Source organism: Triticum urartu, chromosome 4 (genome assembly GCF_003073215.2).
Source record: "Triticum urartu cultivar G1812 chromosome 4, Tu2.1, whole genome shotgun sequence".
In the NCBI taxonomy this organism is placed as follows: Eukaryota; Viridiplantae; Streptophyta; class Magnoliopsida; order Poales; family Poaceae; genus Triticum; species Triticum urartu.
In genome coordinates, this window is record NC_053025.1 from 332,406,364 (window position 1) to 332,427,009 (window position 20,646).

General features: G+C 44.4%; 3 protein-coding genes across 4 annotated transcripts; all 3 read left to right on the forward strand.

The window, feature by feature from the left end:
- The first annotated feature begins 4,735 nt into the window (after positions 1-4,735).
- Positions 4,736-5,634, forward strand: LOC125551602 (WAS/WASL-interacting protein family member 3-like). 2 transcript variants are annotated; one of them, XM_048714866.1, is made up of 3 exons: positions 4,736-5,280; positions 5,366-5,431; positions 5,557-5,634. In XM_048714866.1, the coding sequence occupies exons 1-3, from the start codon at positions 5,029-5,031 to the stop codon at positions 5,569-5,571; spliced, it is 333 nt and encodes a 110-aa protein (XP_048570823.1). In that variant the 5' UTR covers positions 4,736-5,028; the 3' UTR covers positions 5,572-5,634. The 2 variants fall into 2 exon arrangements, with proteins under 2 accessions (XP_048570823.1, XP_048570824.1); XM_048714867.1 differs by having other exon boundaries at positions 5,346-5,431; positions 5,557-5,619.
- A 1,734-nt stretch (positions 5,635-7,368) lies between these two features.
- Positions 7,369-12,952, forward strand: LOC125554744 (replication protein A 70 kDa DNA-binding subunit-like). Its single transcript, XM_048718186.1, has 10 exons — positions 7,369-8,045; positions 11,152-11,317; positions 11,402-11,678; positions 11,759-11,852; positions 11,939-12,075; positions 12,154-12,235; positions 12,320-12,446; positions 12,535-12,686; positions 12,768-12,903; positions 12,935-12,952. Exons 2-10 carry the CDS (start codon positions 11,165-11,167, stop codon positions 12,950-12,952), a joined length of 1,176 nt encoding a protein of 391 aa, XP_048574143.1. The 5' UTR covers positions 7,369-8,045; positions 11,152-11,164.
- Positions 12,921-14,436, forward strand: LOC125551603. Its single transcript, XM_048714869.1, has 5 exons — positions 12,921-13,056; positions 13,129-13,211; positions 13,447-13,503; positions 14,114-14,158; positions 14,256-14,436. Exons 1-5 carry the CDS (start codon positions 12,955-12,957, stop codon positions 14,305-14,307), a joined length of 339 nt encoding a protein of 112 aa, XP_048570826.1. The 5' UTR covers positions 12,921-12,954; the 3' UTR covers positions 14,308-14,436.
- The last annotated feature ends 6,210 nt before the right edge of the window (positions 14,437-20,646 follow it).

A 20,646-nucleotide genomic window follows, 5' to 3' on the forward strand; every position in this document is an offset into this window, starting at 1 on the left:
TGCTGCTGCCACCATCCATACGCACCTTTGTAAATTTATGACTGCCCACTTGAGGGGCTACCACCAAGGCCTGATGAACCGGATCATCAACACGGGCCGGGTGATCCACCTGGCTCCATGTGATCATCTGCTCTGACCACCTTAAATACTGAGGCACTACCGGCTCAACCGTGTTGACTGCTCGCTTATGGACCTTCCGGTCATGCTTGCACGTGTTTGTAGTTAACACATGATACTGGCCACCATTGAGTTGCTTTGGATTACTCTGGTATCTTAACTGGTTATTCTGTTGCTGATTATCATTGCCAGATTGTTGATTATGACCACCATGGTTACTTTGACCCTGATAGCCAGAACTTGAACCGCCACCACCAAAGTCAGACCCTTGAAAACCGGAGCCTGACGCACTGGACGGCCCATTACCATTTCCATGATGCTGCTGAAGATTCTGGTTCCTAAACTCCCTCATGATATATCAATCCTTCCAGCATGAGAAGATGGTTTGTTAGGGTAACTGTGTTTTGGAAAGGGGTCATTGAGCATTGCATCAAGATTTATAGGCTTTCCTCCATTGAAAGGCGGCTTGCCATTGCCATTATGACATTGATTTTTAACACGGTATTTGTGTTAGCCACAAAATCTGACACGTCGTCGGCGTACTTACACTCCCCCACCCATTGCCTTTGTTATGCTGCTTACCATGCTAAGCCGAGGCATGTTGTTGTTGGCCCTTGCCACTGCAGTTTTTCGTGCCCTTACTAGATTTATCATCATCAGAACCCGGATCCTTGGTAGTATCAGAGTCGTCGTACCTGGTAAGTACATCCATAAGCTTGCCCATGTATGTACACTTGCGCTTAAGGCGTCCTAGCTTCTGTTTAAGGGGGTCAAAGTGACAGTTTTTCTCCAGGAGCAATACAGCTTGAGTGTAACGCCCCATATGTAACCTGCCATATTTGTATTCCAACTCTTGCCATTTTGACACTAAGTTATGATATTCCTCGTTGTTGGGTTTTTGTCTTTGTTTTGCTTTTGTCCTTGTCATGCATCTCATATCATGTCATCATGTGCATCGCATTTGCATATGTGCTCGTCTCATGCATTCGAGCATTTTCCCCATTGTCCGTTTTGCATTCCGGCGCTCCTATGTCCTCAACTGTCTCCTTTTGACTCTTTTCGTGTGCGGGTGTGAAACGTTCTCGGATTGGACCGAGACTTGCCAAGCGGCCTTGGTTCACTACCGGTAGACCGCCTGTCAAGTTTCGTGCCATTTGGACTTCGTTTGATACTCCAACGGTTAACCGAGGAACCGTAAAGGCCTCGTGTGTGTTGCAGCCCAACACCTCTTCAAAGTGGCCCAAAATCCAGCTAAACCCCCTCCATCATCTCGGCCGTTCGATCACGATCGCTGGCCGAAAACTGTGCTCAATTTGGAGCCTCCTAGCTCCTTCTATGTATAACTAGGCATCTCCCCCGAAATTTCCGGATCAAACCCTAGCTGTGACGCCCAAGACCGGAGCTTCAGATGCCTTCCAGGGTTTTCGAGAGTCATGGTGTGATTTGTTTTCGCTTGTTGCATTCATCATTGCATCATGTGCATTGCATCATGTCATTTCTTTTTCTTAACTCAACTAAATAAATTGCATGGATCTTCGGTCCATTTAAACCGAGGGAATTCACGTGGTGATTCTCTTTATAACATATCCTCCCAATATTAGGGGGCTATAATAAATATTCCATCCCTTGGAAATTACAGCAACACACTTGCAAAATATTCCATGCTTTTCTTACTATATTCCTCGTCTCCAAACTTCGCCATAAATTCTTTCTTCACTTTTCTGAGTTCCACCAAAAACCTCAACATTTTTGGACACTTCTATAACCAAGCCCTAGTTCAAACCCATTTGAATTAAATTCAAATGAGTGTGAATGACATCTTCCAATTTGGCCTCTCCTACTTTTCATGGACCATGCAAACTTTTACGAGTCCGTAAGAATAATACCTGTGCCCAGATTTTTTGTTCTTCCATTTTCTTCTCTCCTTCTATTTTCTTTCCTCTCTTTCTTTTCTTTCTTCTGTTAACGAGAAGATATAGAGGGAGAGAGAGCCCATCCTTCCCCCGCAGCCCAAGCAGCCCCTAAGGCCCTCCTAACCACCCCTGCGGCCTGACCTAGATGGCCCAAGGCCCAACCGCTATCTCCCTCTCTGCCCGACTCCCTTCTCCCTCGATTCCTTCCCCTCGCGCCGCCAGAAACCCTTCGGCCCTATCCCCATCTCCCTCCGCTCGATCTCCTCCTCACCCTCTCGATCTCCTAGCGCGCGCCCCCTTCGCCTGCCTGCTCCCTCCGGTTTCTTCGACCCCGCCTCGCCCCGCGACCCCGCCGCCGCTCCGGCCGGCGAGCCCATGCACCTCCGCCATGGCCTTCCTCCACCACCCTGGCCTGCTACCCCCCTCCTCGACCCGCCACTAAGGAGGAGCCCATCGGCCTCCTCGCCGCCGTCGCACCCACGGGGCCATCAGCATGCCCTGTACCCTCGCGCCCGCAAGACCTCCTCTGTGCCGACCCACCTCCATGGCCGCCGAGCCACCGCCTTACGCCACCCATTCGTCGCCCCACTTCAGCGTCCTGCTTCGCCCGACGCCGCTGCGTGCCAAGTCCCTCAACCGAAGCCAGGCGCCTCTGCCTCTCCTCTGCTCCCGCCTGCACGCCTCCAACTTGATGCATCGCCGGACCTTCCCGCTGCCAACAGCACCGAGCCCCTCGGCGTTGTGGCGTCCTCGTCGTCCTCAAAGAGCAGCAGCTCCAGCCTCCACTCGGTCCTCCTCGAGCTCCTCGGCTCCCTCCACCGGAGCCGGCCAACTCTGGCTACCTCCTTTGCCTCGCACCCAGGGACGAGCGCGTGTGGTCGTTGACCATGCTCGGGTCTGCCTCTACCCGTCTAGCGCGCGTGGCCGAGCTGCCCTGCCTCGACGTACGACTACACGATGACGCACCAAGTTCCGTTTTAAAATGTTCAATTACATCTGATGGGGATTTCGACAAGTACCACGACGCCCAAAGTCCTCGGATCCGTCAAGTTCCACTATAAGATGTTCAACTACCGTCGACCTCGAAGATCTCGGATTCACCAAGTTCCCACGACGATAAGTGTGACCCTTCGGATGCGCCAAGTTCGTCTACAAAAAAACGCCAATTACCCGTCATGTCGGCAAGACCCGCAAGTCGGACCCCGAATGGTCGACGTCTCGTGGACCGTGTACAACTACCATCACCCGAGGACGTTGGATTCGTTAAGTACCTCTCCGAAAACGAAACGTATACCGCTACTGTCGCAAGAATCGAGACCGACAAGTTTGAAGATGCAAGTACCACTCCGGACCATGTACGACGACCGTCACCGAAGACCTGTGTAACGCGAACGTCAAGTTCAACTACCGTCGCGAGAAACGCCTACTACCCTCTACGAACTCGTTCCGCCCGAAACACACGCTTCGAAGGTATACCATCGAGACGACGCCCGTGGATGAATGCTTGCGATGTATGAGTTGGACCGTGTGTTGCTCCGTGTCCGAGTTGTTCCTTGCACGAAGCCCCTCTTTTGCCTTGCCACCATCATGTGGGAACCCGGAATCGGGAGCACCCCATCTTCTTGAATGACACACTCGCACCCACTTCCTTTTGCACCGGTATCCCCGTGAGCTACCGGATCATCGGAATGTTGTTGCGGCATCATTTCCGTTTCGTCGTCGTGGTACCCCTTTCTTTCTACCACAATGACACAAATGCTCTCATCACGCTCATGTCAACTTTTAATAAAAATTGCATTAAATTTGCACATGTCATCCGCATGATGTTAATAACATTTAAAATGTTTAAAATTGTTGTTTGCACTAAATTGCTAATGCATATGGGGTTTTACCGAAATTGTTGTTTGATGTTTCCGGCCCCTTTTAAATTGCTCAGATTGTGTAGTTTTCTTATGCTTCACCCTCTTGTCTTGTTTAACAACATTTAATATTGTTGAGTACATAAAAGAGAGAGAACTAAATAAGACATGTGGTGTTCCGTCAATTTGCAACTCGTTGAATATTGAGCTCCACTTAATTTGTAGTGTTGTTTGTTGCACTTTTCCATGCCATGTTTTGCATCATGTTCTTTGTGCATTGCACGTGGTTGATTGTGTCTACCTTTGCTTGTATTATTGCTTGGGTAGAGCCGGGAGACGAGTTCGTGTTCGAGGACCCGTTGAGTATGTTTTCGAGTATCAAGCTTTCGTCCTCTCGGAGAACTTTGCAGGCAAGATGACCATACCCTCGAAATCAATTCTATCTTTGCTTGCTAGATGCTCGCTCTTTGGCTATGCCTATGCTGCGATACCTACCACATGCTTTATCATGCCTCCCATATTGTTAAGCCAAGCCTCTAACCCACCTTGTCCTAGCAAACAGTTGTTTGGCTATGTTACCGCTTTGCTCAGCCCCTCTTATAGCGTTGTTAGTTGCAGGTTAAGATTGGAGTTTGTTCCTTTTTGGAACATGGATATTTGTTGGAATATCACAATATCTCTTATCCTATATACTTAAGAAGTTCACCCCCACTACTTGATTTATCTCAACATGCAACATAGCCACGTGAGCATCCAATCACAGGCATCCACGTCACCCCTAAACAGTCCCACGCAGCCCACCTCCTGAGGTTATTTCTTATTTTTCCTGTAAAGAAAAAGCAAAATCCCCCCAGCGGCCAAGCCCCATGCCCTTGGTCCCCTCGCGATTTCCTACCGCCGCCAGCCTCCCTTGCCTCTGATCCGCTCCGGATCATCCTGACGGCGGCGGCGGCGCTCTTGATGCGGCCCGGCCATCACGGCAGTGGCGCTCTGGCGCGGGCCGACCGTCCCAACGCGCGCCCCAGTTCCTGCAGAGCCCCTCCTCATCCCCTTCCCCCGCTCCGGATCCTCCTCACGGCAGCGGCGCTCCGGATGCGGACGCGGCCACCCCATCGCCCGCCCAGTTGATTCAACCATCGATGTCGCCACCTCCTCCCCTCGCCTCCCCGCCGCCGTCGCCATGGCCATTGCCCCCGAGCAGCACCTGTCCGATGGAGCATCCCCGAGCAGCGCCTGTCCAATGGCTCGGGAAGGAGTACTCCCGTCTACCACCGGTCCCTCCCCCGCCCTCCTGCCGCCGCCATGGCCATGGCCTGACGGGAGCTCGCCTTCCCCGCCATGGCCAACCTCCGGTGAAGAAGCTCGCCGTGCCTACCAACGCCCCAGTTCCGGTGAGCATGTATTCCCCTTATTATAGATTGGGATTGGGCTGGTTTGTTGTTCATCTGATTTTTAGTGCTTCCATTCACTTCCCAGGTGGGTTGCTCCGAGTTGCTTAGTAGCTTACCTTCAATCGTTGGGTCAACGCATCTACAGATGAAGGTACTATCCTACTGTTTTTTTTTGTTTGCTGACTCCAACCTACATAGCCCACTGCTTCAAACCATTTGCAGCCCAATGCTCCAAATGGCCCACACTAAAAGTAAGAAAAAACCATTCTGCTGTAGGTAATTGATGGTTGACGCTCCACTTCCTCTCCCTACGATCTGCACAAGAAACTGAAGAAATTGATGATTGATGCTTCACTTACTCTCCCCACGATCTGCAGAAGAAACTGAAGAAATCCCCTTTAAAGTCTGCCCCACCTCAGCTCATCCTTTTCACATGATCTTCCAGCATGGGTGGACGTCTCCCATAGGGTGTTCATAGTGCTTCCGCTGGTGAGCAACTCTCTCCTCTCTCCATGCCATTCCCTCTTGACATATTGCTGATTGAGTCACAAATTTGGACTTTTCAGGTGCTTCTCACTTCAATCATCTTGGTTATTCTTCCCTTGCTGCATGCCCACGTGCCTCACGTTTACAACTCCTACTGGTATACAATGTTCCCACCCAGTGCTACTCCTAAAATTTGGTATCTTTCCCTATCCTGGATTTTCATCGATATGCAATTTTTTAACTTGATTCAATGCATAGCCTTGCATTTTAATTCCTTGCCTATTATGGATTTTAGTTTGCTTCATCCAAGTAGTTTGCTTCACTCAAATTGAATTAAGTTTTGCTTGATTCAACATGTACCCTTACATTTCAATTCTCATGTGGAACAATTAAACAAAAGTGTCTTCCATTTTGCCCTGCATTCAACTATTCCCGTTCCCGTGGGTTTCTTAGGGTTGTCGACATGGATAGCGTAGAAAGTTCTTCGCGTTATTCAGGTGGGCATGGGGTTGGTCATACACGAGGAGTTCCACGTGGACGTGGACGTGGACGTGGTCGTGGACGTGGACGTGGACGGGCACGTCGTCCATCGGTACCTGATTCCACTCCTCGATCAAACTCACATGTTGCCACCGAGAACCGTCGTAGGCGTTTGGATGTAATCACTAGAAACAGGAGCCGAGGAAATGAAGCATCGACCACATCAATGTCAGACACACATAATCAGATATTTGCCCATAAACGTAAGCTTTTGCCTAAATTAATCCCTGTTCATGTGTCCAAGTTCAGTGATCATTTACGTTTACAAAAAAAACCTCTCTTTGTGCCTCATCTTTCAGGAACTATATTTGAACCCTTAACTCTTGGAGGCCCCCAGTGTTCTTGCCAACATTGTGGTGCTCTCTTTTGGTATGACGAGCGTGTACGCAGAGAAAGACATACTCAAAATCCAACATATAATTTGTGCTGCAAAGGAGGAAAAGTTTCCCTCCAGCCATATGATCCTCCTCCTCAACCTCTATTGGATTTACTCACTTCACAGAATAGTTCACTCTCAAGCCACTTCTTTCATCATATTCGTCAGTACAACACCATGTTTGCCATGACTTCAATGGGAGCTAAAATTGATGAGTCCATAAATGATGGCCGAGGCCCATACATTTTCAAGATCAGTGGCCAAGTCTGCCACCGTGTTGGTTCAATGAGACCATCTAGAGGACAGAGACCAGAATATGCACAATTATACATATTTGATACAGAGTGTGAGGTTTCAAATAGAATAAATGTTGCCTCATCTTCGCGCACCGGTTCATCTTCGTGCACCACTTCATCTTCGCGCATTGCTTCATCTACACGCACTTTGTTCCAAGCTAATGAAGGCATTGTTCAGTCCCTCATAACAATGTTGAACACACATAATCCCATTGTGAAACTATTTAGAACAGCAAGTCAAAGATTACATGGCAATGATTCTGACCATTTATACATCAGAATATATGGCAAACCTGATGCCCATGGAGATATCTATAGTGCTCCAGTTGCATCCGAAGTTGTTGGATTAGTGGTTGGAGATTTAGGGTCTTCTAATGTTGGACAAGACATTATAATAGAAGATCATTCATCACGGTTACAACAGATCAATGAAAAACACTGCAAGTTTATGTCCATGCAATATCCTCTTTTATTTCCATATGGTGAGGATGGTTATCATGATGAGCTTATGTGCCTTCCAGTGTCAAATGCATCAAATCAACGCCAAAAAGTCACAATGCTAGAATACTATGCATATAGGTTACATGATAGGCCAAATGACTTCAACACTCCATTACGATGCAAAAGGTTAACACAGGCTTACTTTGTGGATGGCTATTGTTCTGTTGAAACCTTTCGTATTGCATTCTACCGCAAGCCTAGCTTTCAACGGAAATACAGATCATCATCATTCAGTTGTTTAGCAGATTCTGTGTCAAAGGGTATTACATCAGGTTCTTCTGTTGGCCAAAGGATTATATTACCTTCCTCATTTACTGGAGGCCCTCGCTACTTATACCAAAACTACCAAGACTCCATTGCTATTTGTAGAAAATATGGTTGCCCAGATCTGTTTGTCACGTTCACATCAAATGCTGCTTGGCCTGAAATTACAGAGGCTCTATCATCCATTCCTGGTCAAGAACCAACTGACCGTCCAGATATTGTCAACCGGGTATTCAAAATGAAGCTTAATATTCTAATGGATGATATTAAAAAGAAACAATTCTTTGGACCCATAAACGCAGGTAATAAGCGTTCTCTTAAACTTATATTCCCTTCTCTCAACATAGTTTTCTGCCGGTTATTAAACATGTTTTACATTCCTGTAGTTATCTACACAGTTGAATTCCAGAAACGTGGACTCCCACATGTTCATATAATTATATGGTTAGCCAAAGAAGCACCTTTAGATACACAGAAGATAGATTCCTATATTTCTGCTCAGTTGCCAGATCCTGTAAAAGATCCAATAGGATATGAGGTTGTTTCTTCTTTTATGGTGCATGGCCCTTGCGGCCCTCTCGGCCAGTCGTCACCATGTATGTCAGAAGGAAAATGCACCAAATTTTACCCAAAGGAGTTCTGTGAGCAAACAACTGTATGGGAGAATGGTTTCACAGAATATGCCCGACCAAATAATGGAATAACAGCTAGGAAAAATAATGTTGACATTGACAATAGATTCATTGTTCCTCACAATGTGGACCTAGTGGTTAAGTACCAAGCTCATATAAATGTAGAGAAGGTTAACCATGATGGTATGCACAAATATCTTTTCAAGTATGTCACAAAAGGATTTGATTGTGCTAGAATTGGCCTCCACGGCAACTTTTCAACATCAGCCTCATCAACTGAAACCGTTAATGAAATTGATAATTATTTAGAGTGTCGTTGTGTGACACCAAATGATGCTGCTTGGCGGTTGCAGCAATATGATATTCACCATACAGACCCTTCCGTAGAAAGGCTCCCTGTTCATCTTCCTCTTGAGAACAATGTAATTTATTCGGAAGATGATAATCTGGAACAAGTTATTGAAGACCCCCAAAAAGGGACCACTAAACTCACTGCATGGTTAGATGCTAATATGCAACACCCTGAAGCTCGACAATACACGTACATAGAATTTCCAGAATATTGGACATGGCACCAGCAAGGGAAATACTGGGATCATCGTCGAGGTCCTCAAAAAAAAATTGGCTGAGTGGCACATGTCAACCCTTCACAAGGAGAGCCTTTCTATTTGCGAATGTTGCTGAACATTCGTAAAGTTCCAACCTCCTTCACTGATATCAGGACTATATCAGGCCAAGAATATCCTACATTTCGTTCAGCATGTGAAGCTTTAGGCCTCCTAGGTGATGACCAAGAGTGGTCCAATGCATTAAAAGATGCGGCTCAGTGGGCATCACCGTTCCAATTACGTCAGCTTTTTGTTACCCTTTTGCTTTTTTGCAATGTAACAAATCCTATCAAGCTTTTTGAGGAGCATGCATCAATGATGTCTGAAGATATAGCACATCGGTTGAATCTTCATCCTTCTCAGTTGAGCAGTTCATCACTAGATTCGTACGTGACATCCTGTCTTCTCATTGAGCTGGATAAATTGCTGAAGGATTCCGGATATTACTTATCACATTTTAGTTTGCCACTGCCAGATGATATAGGAAATGCTTCTGCACAAAATAGGCTTTTGCTGGATGAGCTTACCTATGACATTCCAAACATGACATCCACTTTGAATGATAATATTCCGAAGCTAAACAACAACCAGAAGGATGTATTTCATGCTATCTATAATTCTGCCATAAATAATGAAGGTAGAACATTCTTTGTTTATGGATATGGAGGGACTGGTAAAACTTTCTTATGGACTACTTTACTTTATTCTTTGCGGAGTCAAGGGAAAATTGCATTGGCAGTAGCATCCTCGGGAATTGCTTCTCTATTGCTCCCGGGAGGTCGAACACCACACTCCTGTTTTAAAATTCCTTTGGAAATTTCAGAGAATTCAATGTGTACCATAAAGAAAAATACACACCTGGCAGAACTTATTCAAAACACATCTCTTATAGTTTGGGATGAAGCACCAATGAATCATAGATATTGTTTTGAAGCACTAGACCGCACTCTCAGAGATATAATGTCAGATACTAGACCTAATGCCGAAGACATGCAGTTTGGAGGTATCACTGTAGTTCTTGGTGGGGATTTTCGGCAAACACTACCAGTGATAAAAAATGCAACCAAGCAACAGATTTTGAAATCTTGCATTGCTAACTCTTATTTGTGGAACAAGTGCACACTTCTACAGTTGAATGAAAATATGAGGCTCACCTCAGGGTGTCTCTCCATCTCCAGGAGAGAAGAACTACAGAATTTTGCTGACTGGCTCTTACGAATTGGAAATGGCACTGAGCCTTTTGTTCCTGTTCCAAATGAACCCAATAGCATATTTATACAGATCCCCCAATATCTCCTTTTGTCCCCAGATTCTAGAAATATAGATGGATTGATATCATTTGTCTACAACTCAGGCTGTGAGTCAACTACCATTACATCGTATTTGTGTGATCGTGCAATTCTTGCACCTACAAATGATGTCGTTTCTAAAATAAATACAAGAATGATTTCTCGGCTAGCAACAAGTGAAATGTCATATTATAGTTCAGATTCAATTGATGATAGCTGTCCTAATCATTCTACTCTAGAAGCATTATATCCAACAGAGTTGCTAAACACCATTGACATACCTGGACTTCCAGATCATATACTGCATTTGAAAATTGGTGTTCCTATAATGCTACTGCGTAATCTTGATCCATCAAGGGGACTTTGTAATGGCACTAGACTCATTGTTACACAACTGACTGGTCGTGTCATTGAAGGAGAAATCATAACAGGGAAGGCTATAGGTTCAAGAGTGTATATTCCTCGAATTGTCACTACGTCATCTCAGTCTAAGTGGCCTTTCAAATTGAGGCGTCGCCAGTTTCCTGTTCGCCTTTCATATGCTATGACAATAAACAAAAGTCAGGGGCAAACACTAAACCGAGTTGGTGTCTACTTACCATCTAATGTCTTCTCACACGGTCAATTATATGTGGCATTTTCAAGAGTTACATCACCAGACGGCTTGCGAGTTTTCATTGAAAATAGCCCATTTTCTTATGAGCATTGCACACATAATGTAGTATATGCCGAGGTATTCAATCAAATTAATACACATAGAAGCTAAAACAACTAGGTATTTTATCCACTCAAATTTATGTTATGCCTGAAATTTCACAAGTATGTAATACATTTTTTCTGCATGCCATCATTTTTTTCCTAACATTCTTATTCATTCAGATCCATCTCCCCTATGGAGTCAACTACGAAATTTAAAGATATTACAGTGGGACAGCAAAACTGTAAGGTCTTTGCACGGGTAATAAGGCTTTGGGATGCTATAAATACGAATCCCAGATATGGAAATGCTTTGATCAGCATTGATGGCATTCTCTTGGATGAAGATGTACGTCCATTTTTATAGTTACCTATTTAACATTACACAATAACATTGTTGTTCCAAATCATTTGATTACTTGAACTTTTGTAGGGATCCATGGCACAAATTAGTGTGCCTAAAAAATTTGAAAAACAATTTCGTGGGTTGCTATCTCAAGGATCTGTCTATATTATTTCAAATGTTGCAGCTATCGATATCAGAAGCAAATCATATGTCTATCGCCATCAGAATTATATGCTGCAATTCAAACAAGACACAAAGGTTCATCCGCTACATTCAAGAGGTGCAGATATACCTACACTTTCGTTCGACTTTTGCCCATTTGATCAGCTGCCACAAAAAGCAATTGATTCCAAGCCACTCCTAGGTAACATAATGTGCTTGACTTATCTATCTCTTAACCACTATACTTCAATGCATAACGACTTGCATACTTGAACCTTTTAGATGTGATAGGAGTAATATGTGATGTTGGTCCATATGACTATGCTAGCCAAACATCTCAGCACAAATTTCGGAAGATCAAAATTCGCAACCTAGAGTATGTCTTCATAGCTGCTCCTGTTATTCAATTTTTTTACCTTAATAACCTGTTCCCCTCAGAATGACTATACCTTAATTTTCCAGAGAACAAACACAAGAATTAGTTCTATGGGGCCAGCATGGAGAATCATTTGATGAAGAAACAATACTTAAAAAATCTCAAGAAGGAATTGTCATAGCCATTTTTGCTGGTGTAACTGCAAATCTACAAAGGTTTACAGGTAACTTATAAAAAAACTTGCCCAAAGAAATAATAAACATATTTATTTAAACATCCTATTAACAACATAAGTTTATAGGTATGATACAAGGATCCTCAAGTTCTGCGACACAAATATATCTTGATCTTGATATACCTGAAGTTCAAAAGTACCGCACCAGGTTCTCTCTTTCTCACTCTTGCGCATACAGAATTTATGTTTAGCACTACAGCAAACTAATATTTTATATGAAAAACATTTGAAGCTATCAATGGAAATGCCCAACTCTACAAAAGCATCTCCCTCAGGTCAAACAAGTATCTCCACTTGAAGCAGCAGGCAAACTATACACCATTGAAGAAATATCTAACCTTCCAGCATCATCTTTTCAGGTGAACACTTTCTCATGCAGTTCACTTTTTCCTGCCTCGCCATTCAAAATAAAATAGATTATTGATACTTCATCCTTTTTTATGCCAGGGAGGAGCAACCTTCAGCACTATCGCAAAAGTAGCATCAATTATATCGTCAGTCAAATGGTACTACAAAGCATGCAAGCGTTGTGGAAAAGGATATAACAACATGACAGATACCCCAACATGTGGCTGCCAATTTCCAGTTCCATGCCCAATGTATTATATATCTTCTTAAAATCTAATACTTAAATAATTCCTTTTTTTTATCGTGTCACTAACAACTATACCATGCTTCAGGTACAAACTTCCCCTTACACTAACAGATAACTCGGGAAGTTTGGATGCAATTGCTTTCGCTAGAGTAGCTGAAGACTTAGTTGAGCGTCATGCTGATCATGTTTCAATGAGTATGAAGATAGAAGCTACAGATCATGTGCTTACCCTGGATAAGGCCATTGGTAAAGAAAAGTTATTCTACATAGGAATGAACACTGATTCGTCTGCCAAGTACCCTATAAATTATGTCCTGAAAAAAAGTTTCTCTGTCAACAATACTGAATCAACACCTGTTCCACGTGCTCCAAAGGTAAGCAACTTCTTACAGATTCATTACCTTCATATATCATGGTTATTAACATAATCTGTGAAGCTTTTTCAGTCAGGCAAGGATACAACCACCAATGACAATACTCCTACAACTCATAAGCTAACGTCTATCAGCATAAAGGAAAACGAAAATAGGTAATGCTTCATAAACTTGGATTTTAAACATCTCTCTTATTGCTTCTCCATTATATGACTTGCCACAATGATACTTTTATGTGAAAGTCCAAATGGAATTGAATGTTAGTCTTTTTCCCTTCTCAAATGCTTTCTCTTTTTTATATGATGCTACATGTAATCTTTCATAAACCTCCATCTTATTGTATTCCTCTGATCAAGACTTCTTTACATCTGTGATGTACATTACAATCAGGATCAACGCAAAAAGAAGAATTGATATTACTGAGAGTGATGCCGACAAATCTAACAGGTATGAGAACACTCACAAAACCTTAGTGCACCATGGTTCTCCAATAACTACATAAGGCACATACAAACTTCCTGGTAGCAGTTAGAAGTAACCATTAACAACAACTAAAGTACACAGTAATAGAAATCACATAAATCCATTGGCAGTACCTGAAGCATCACATTTCCTAATGTGGTGTTAGGCTTCATTTAACTCGCGTTTACATGTCACACTAATGGAGTTGTCAAGCTAAAGCCTAGCTCTATCTTCTAGAATTCTTTGCCTGCTAAATTTTAAAGTCTATAAGTTACCAAGCTTTTACCAACTAAATGATAATTTCACAAAATCAATTCCGACTCACAATTATTTGTAGTCTCCTTACACAAACATTACTGGTCATGCAAGTGAACACTAACTTATACATGCTATATTGTGCTCAATATTGGGAATATGATATATTCAGGATTACATCTCATCCATGGTATGTTTCCCAAATGGTAACTTATTTCAAGTACATGGAGGTTCTTGGGTTACATTTATATTCTCTTGCCCAGTTCATTTTCTATTTTCATTCATGCTTTATTACTTTCAATATCTGATATAATAAATGGAACCAATTTTCTAAATGCAGCTCAAAGGAACCGGAAGAAAGTACTGCGAAAAAGAACAAGCACGAGTATGTTCTGTTTCTCACACCCTTTATACAAATTTAGCCAACAATATGAGTTTCTTCCTGCATATATTTAAAGTTGCCAAAAAATCTCCATCAACAGGAATGTAGATACACTTCCAGAAAAATTGCATCAACAGGAACAGCCAGAGTAAAGGAACATTTGGACGATTTAAGTACTTTACATTGACTATATAAACTTTCATTTTCTGATTTAAAAAACCAGTAATATATTGTGTTATTTACTTTTTTTGACAACACTTCATTTTCCAATACAGGCAGGACAACTTCATTTGCCACCTAGCCTTTTCCCTTGGGAGTCGCACATCCCGAGGGTCATCTTTATTTTAACCCCTCCGGGCCAGTGCTTGTCTAAGTGTTGGTCCGAAACAGAGCCACTTGCGGCGCCACCTCAGGGAAACTTGAGGGCTGGTTTTAGCTGTAGGTAGTGTTCATCCGGTGTTGCCCTGAGAACGAGATATGTGCAGCTCCCATCAGGATGTCGGCGCATCGGGCGGTCTTGCTGGACGTGTTTTACCATTGTCGAGATGTCTTGTAACCGGGATTCCGAGTCTAATCGGATTGTCTTGGGAGAAGGAATATCCTTCGCTGACCATGAGAGCTTGTGATGGGCTAAGTTGGGAAACCCCTGCAGGGATTTGGACTTTTGAAAGCCGTGCCCGTGGTTATGGGCAGATGGGAATTTGTTAATGTCCGGTTGTAGAGAACCTGAAACTTATCTGAACTAAAATACATCAACCGCATGTGTAGTCGTGATGGTCTCTTCTCGGCAGGGTCCGGGAAGTGAACACGGTGTTGGAGTTGTGCTTGAACGTAAGTAGCCTAGGATCACTTCTTGATCACTTCTAGTTCATGATCGTGCTTTGCCTTCTCTTCTCGCTCTCTTTTGCGTATGATAGCCACCATATATGCTAGTGCTTGCTGCAGCTCCACCTCATACCTTTTCCCTACCCATATGGTCCCCGTGACTCACAGATTACTTCTGTCGGGGATATACCCCGTGGCGTAAACCGGACAGAAGTATAACCCGGTCGGACTAGGCATTTCGTTGGTAAACCGCCAGAGGATTGGCGGTTTACGTGTCTGGTGGTTTACGTGTCTGGCGGTTCACTGGTATGACGATTCACGAGCCTGAAGATTCATTGGTGACCCGACGCGTATTCCAGATGCATGACAAGGCCCAAGGACCAGCAGGCCGATTTAGGTTAATGGTGGGCCGGTTTAAGAGGAAAGGCATGAGGAACATTTATCTTACAAGGAGCTAAGACCTGGACTTGTATCCGGTTTGTATTAGAGATAGACTAGTCCTAATCCTAATAGGACTCTACATGTAACCCGCCCCTCCAACATATAAAAGGAGGGGCAGGGCTCCCCAAAAAGGGGACAAGATTCACAAGTTCCACAAGTTGGATAAGTTAGGTTTAGACAATAGCTCTCGAGATAGAGCACTCTTGTAACCGTGATCATCATCATCAATATCAATGAAGCAGGATGTAGGCTTTTACCTCCACCGTGAGGGGCCGAACCTGGGTAAAACATCGCGTCTCTCATCCCGCTCAACCCCTCTCAAGCTACCACATAGATGCGTTGGCCTCGCGACTAAGTCATGACACTAAGGACATCTGCCGTGACAATTCCACGACAGTTGGCGCCCACCGTGAGGCCTGTGCACGGTGGTGTTGAGTTCTTGGAGGGATCTTTTTTAGGGTTCGAGAAGTTTGCAAATTTCCGCATAAAGAAAGTCGGTTTGAACAGCGCGAGCAAGGTTGAGGTGAGAGTTTGGGTTATGCGTCTGTACACTGCCGCGAGTCGCCAAGATAATGGAAGTTTTCATTGCAGATTCGACCCAAAAGCCGCTACTCGTATCCAAGTCGTCGAATCCAAGATGGATACAAAGCCGGACTGGCCGTTGCTGTCCATGTATGTTTTGTAAGGCAGAGGCAGCAAGAATTTTTCGAGTAGTAATACAACAGCCCAAATACTATTACTTCAAAGTCTTCAACTAGTACTGGACACATCAAGCTACAGTGTTCAGTACCTACTACAACGGTGGCAGACGCACATCCCTCAAAACCTGCAAAAGAGAGGTCCACAAGTGCTCCTCATCGATCTGCGTTAAAAGCCAACAAACAAACAGAGGACGGCGGTCGGTACAAGTCCCCAGTGCTTGAGGCTGGCTTTTGCAGTGGCCATGACCCGGAATACACGGACATGGAATTAGTAAAACTGATCATGATTTGGAAAAGGGAAACCGGATATGGATTGGACTCCGATTCCGCCGGCTCGCGTCGTCACTATGGTCCGCCTCCGCTGGCCTGCCTCTGCTGTGGATGGCAATCTTCGAGTCGCCTGCGTCGCGCTGCATCTAGAGCCGCCAGGGCGCATCGCCATCGGCCGTCCTTCGCCTCCATTATACCGGGTGTTTTTGTTGTCTCAGCAGCCTCGTCTTCAAACTGCCGTTCCGAACCGCCAGCCGCCTTTTTTCTTTTGCTGAGGCGTCCATCTTGAGCCGTTCGCGCCGCCCTCCTGGTCTTGTTTTGGTCTTCTCCAGCTCATCCCGCTTGTGGCCCGGTCATCCTGCCAGCTTGCCTTAACTCCCCTTCGCCTTTGCCGCTGAGCCATCCTTCCCTCTGCTCTCGAGCGCCTGACGCTGCCTGGATGAGAGGGGAAGTGGGGAGTGTTGAAACTGCCTGGCCGGACGCCGTTCAGGACTCCAAGGACTTACTACTACTGCATGGCTCCAAGGACTTACTGCTAGTGCTAATTGAAAAGAACAATGGCACAATTTCCAAGGATCATCATCCATCACGTGAAAGACAAAGACTAGTCAAAGTGATGAATCAATTTCTCCATTACTGCTGCATAGCAACGACGACGCTAAACTTGTTATGGTCAGACGCCGTTCCTGCATCCATCTACACGACAGTGTCCGATGAACGCATGAAGGACCCGACAGTTTGTAGTCCAACATATGTCGATGCTGGAGGCCGTGCAAGCATCTATACCATGCCAGGCTACCAGAAAATTCATCCAACTCCAGCATCCTTGTTTATTTGGTAAAAATACCAGATGCTATTTACCTTATTTATTTTTTAGCACATATTAATTCATCCGGAAAAAAACTACTTTGCCCTGCTATATTTTATATGTAGGAGAATTATCTATTACAAAGTGGTATTACACCACGGAGATGGAGGCATTTCAACACCATTCGACACAGCTGGTCGTCCTTACTCACGGATTTCCGCACCGTATTACAATGCTGCGTTCGACTCAACTGTCTGCACCCGCCGCCGACTCACCCGTGAGTGATTTCAGTTTCACCTAGTGATCATTAACTTCATGGCGGATTATTTCTGGCCTAAACACGTCAGGTGATATCCATCTAAAATATATTTTATTAGCACATATTATTTTTGTCAAAGAGCAGTTTATCTTTGCCTTGGTCTGCAATATTGCTTATGTAGGACAATTGTTCATCGCAAAAGCTATGGCCGTGTCATGGATGTATAGCTCGCACCTTCATTATAATGCGCTAGCATCTGACCACACCATCAAGCTCGGTGAATGAACGTGAGCAAGTCGCCGTCCATGTGGCCCGGTTTACATCAGCTTGCCGGGACCGCAACCGCGATTAGCTCGCCCATCTGTGCCAGTTTATGACACCGGTGCCGATTTTCCCCATCCGCACCGGTTTACAATGTCGCGGCCGACTCATCTATCCAAGTCACCTCTGATGTTGCGGCCGTTTTTACTGTCCGTCTCTCGCGGCCTGATCTACATCAACACACCGGGCCGCACCTGTCTGCATGAGCTGTTTATTGGGTATGAGCAAGTCACAGCTTGGGTAGCCCGGTTTTCTTTCAAATTGGAGGCAAATTGTCATCAACCGCCGTCTGCACTGGATGGCTCAATGGGCAGGCGCACAAGTCGCCACCACTACAGTTTGGTTAACTTCAAATCTCCAGTCGGAAGGAACCATTGGCCGAGTTGCGGACACGGCTCATACGGGATAATTTCTAACCCGCCGCAGTCACCTCAACCTTTTGTGGATTCACATCGTGCTATCAACACCAATGATAATACAAGTTATGCCGGTTTATATCACGGTCAAATATGGAGAATCTCAAGCCAACTCTCCGAGTCACCTTGAGACTCGGGGGCTACAATGATATGACTCAGTAAAGGTTGCCGGTTTTTCAGTGAAGTCAAGAACCCCAGGACGCTGGAGGGAAAGATAACCCGGTCCTGGAGGCTACTACCATATGGATGAAAATTTAAGGGCCGTCGAAAAATTTCCGGTTCAAAATGAAGAATGCCGGTTTAATATCCGGTTCAAGGGAAATCTGTTCTCCTATGAAGCTCTGAAGCTCTCAAATCCGGTTTAAAAATGTCCGGTTCAAAAAGGAATTAACTTCTCGCAAGTTCGAGTTGAAAGGCCATCAGAAAATTTCCGGCTGAAAATGAAGATTCTGGTTTGCAATCCGGTTTAAGGAAAATTTGTTCTCCCACAAAGCTTTGAAGCTCTCAATATGCGGTTCAAAATCCCGGTTCAAGAAGAATTTATCTCTTGCAAAAAGTTAAAGGTTGCCGAAGAGGACCTGCTGCCATGATGCGCGGTTCAAACATGGGTATCCTGCCTTATTGGCTTATCATATTATTGATCACTTGGGGGCTTGGTCATGTATGAACCATAGTCACACCTCTTGATCGGCTCAATGCCACAACATCACTTGGGGGCTTGGTCGTGTCCGAACCAATGCAACACCTTTTGATAGGCGAAAGCCACCAGATCACTTGGGGACTTGGTCACGTCTGAACCAGTCACGCCTCTTGATCGGCCTAAGGCCACAACATCACTTGGGGGCTTTGGTCGAACCCGAACCATCGTCACCCCTCTTGATCGGCATAATGCCAATGCATCATTTGGGGACCTGGCTGACTTGAACTATAGCTACGCCTACTGGGGCTTGGTCGTGTCCGACCATGGTAATGCCACTTGATCATCCTAAACAACCTCTTTTTTGCAAATGGTTTTATCTTTGCCTTTGATTGACTCTTGGCTTTCTTTTGATAAATATTTCTTTTGTTGCGTTTTGAAAACCAACAAATTCTTAAACCATTTCGACTGTCAATTACAAATTGACGGAACACGGTCAAATCTTAATCCGGAGACTATCTGCCCGGTTTGATTTTCTGTTACCATCCTATTATGGAATAAACTGGTGTTTATCAACCCGGCTCGGCTTTCAACTACAAGTTGTTAGTACACGATCAAATTATAATCCGGAGACTATCAGCCGGACTGGTTTGACTACGAGTCGCCAGTATTATATATGGTTAAACTGGTGTTTATCACAACCCGATACGGTTTTATCATAAACCGGCACAATATGAAAGGAGTTATCATTACTCAAGATTGGGGTTATCACTCTTACTACAAAAAGTTGGTAAACCAACGATGTGATTCAATGTCATAGGTATGATGTATTTCATATTTGATTATTCTTAAGTGCAACCTCGGTTATAAACCCAGGTTATATGTCGGGTATTATGACCCGTCCGGTGGTAAACCGCTAGGACACTTTAAACTTGTTGTATGCAGAAACAGGTTGAATAAAGCATGATTATAAATCACTGGCGTTTATTAAACCCGGCCTGGCTTTGGACTATAAGTCGCCAGTATGAGATAAGATAATATCCGGTGTTTGTTGACCCGGCCTGGCTTTCGACTATAAGTCGCCAATATATATTTGGATTGTGCCATTGGAATCATGCGCTCATAAATCATTGGATTATATTATTCAAATAGCCAACATGGCTGGATTTTTATGGTTATCAATAACCAATATTCTGATTGAGATTTTCAAAGTCGCTTCAGCGCACTGGATACTATTTTATCAATAGGTATGATTTATTCTACAAAAGAATAGTCCCAAGTCGCTGCAGGCTTACGACCCGGCACTTGGGGGCTACATTATTTCAGTTGAGATTTCAAGTTTCATGTCGCTGCAAGCATGCACCATGACACTTGGGGGCTACCAATTGCTCCTGTCAACAATTCAAGGTACACAGATTTTTCATCTATTATTAAAGGATCCACTGCTCAGTTGGTAAAGCACAAGGCTCTTAACCTTGTGGACGTGGGTTCAAGCCCCATGACGGGGGTTACATCATATGATGATTTCATTGAAGAATACATCGAGTCCCAGCTCAATATTATCTTATTAAGCCGGCCCTTGGGGGCTACATATTGCTGCTCAAGCTTACATGATCATATTTGCAAAGTCCCTGCTCATTATTGCATACTGACCCGGCCCTTGGGGGCTACACTAGTTGAAAGTTTTTTATGAGAATAAGGCAATTTCAAAGTCCCAAGTTGCTGCAAGCATGACAACCCGGCACTTGGGGGCTACATATGTAGAATACTCAATTCTAACTATGATTGAGATGAACAAACCAGATTTTCTTCA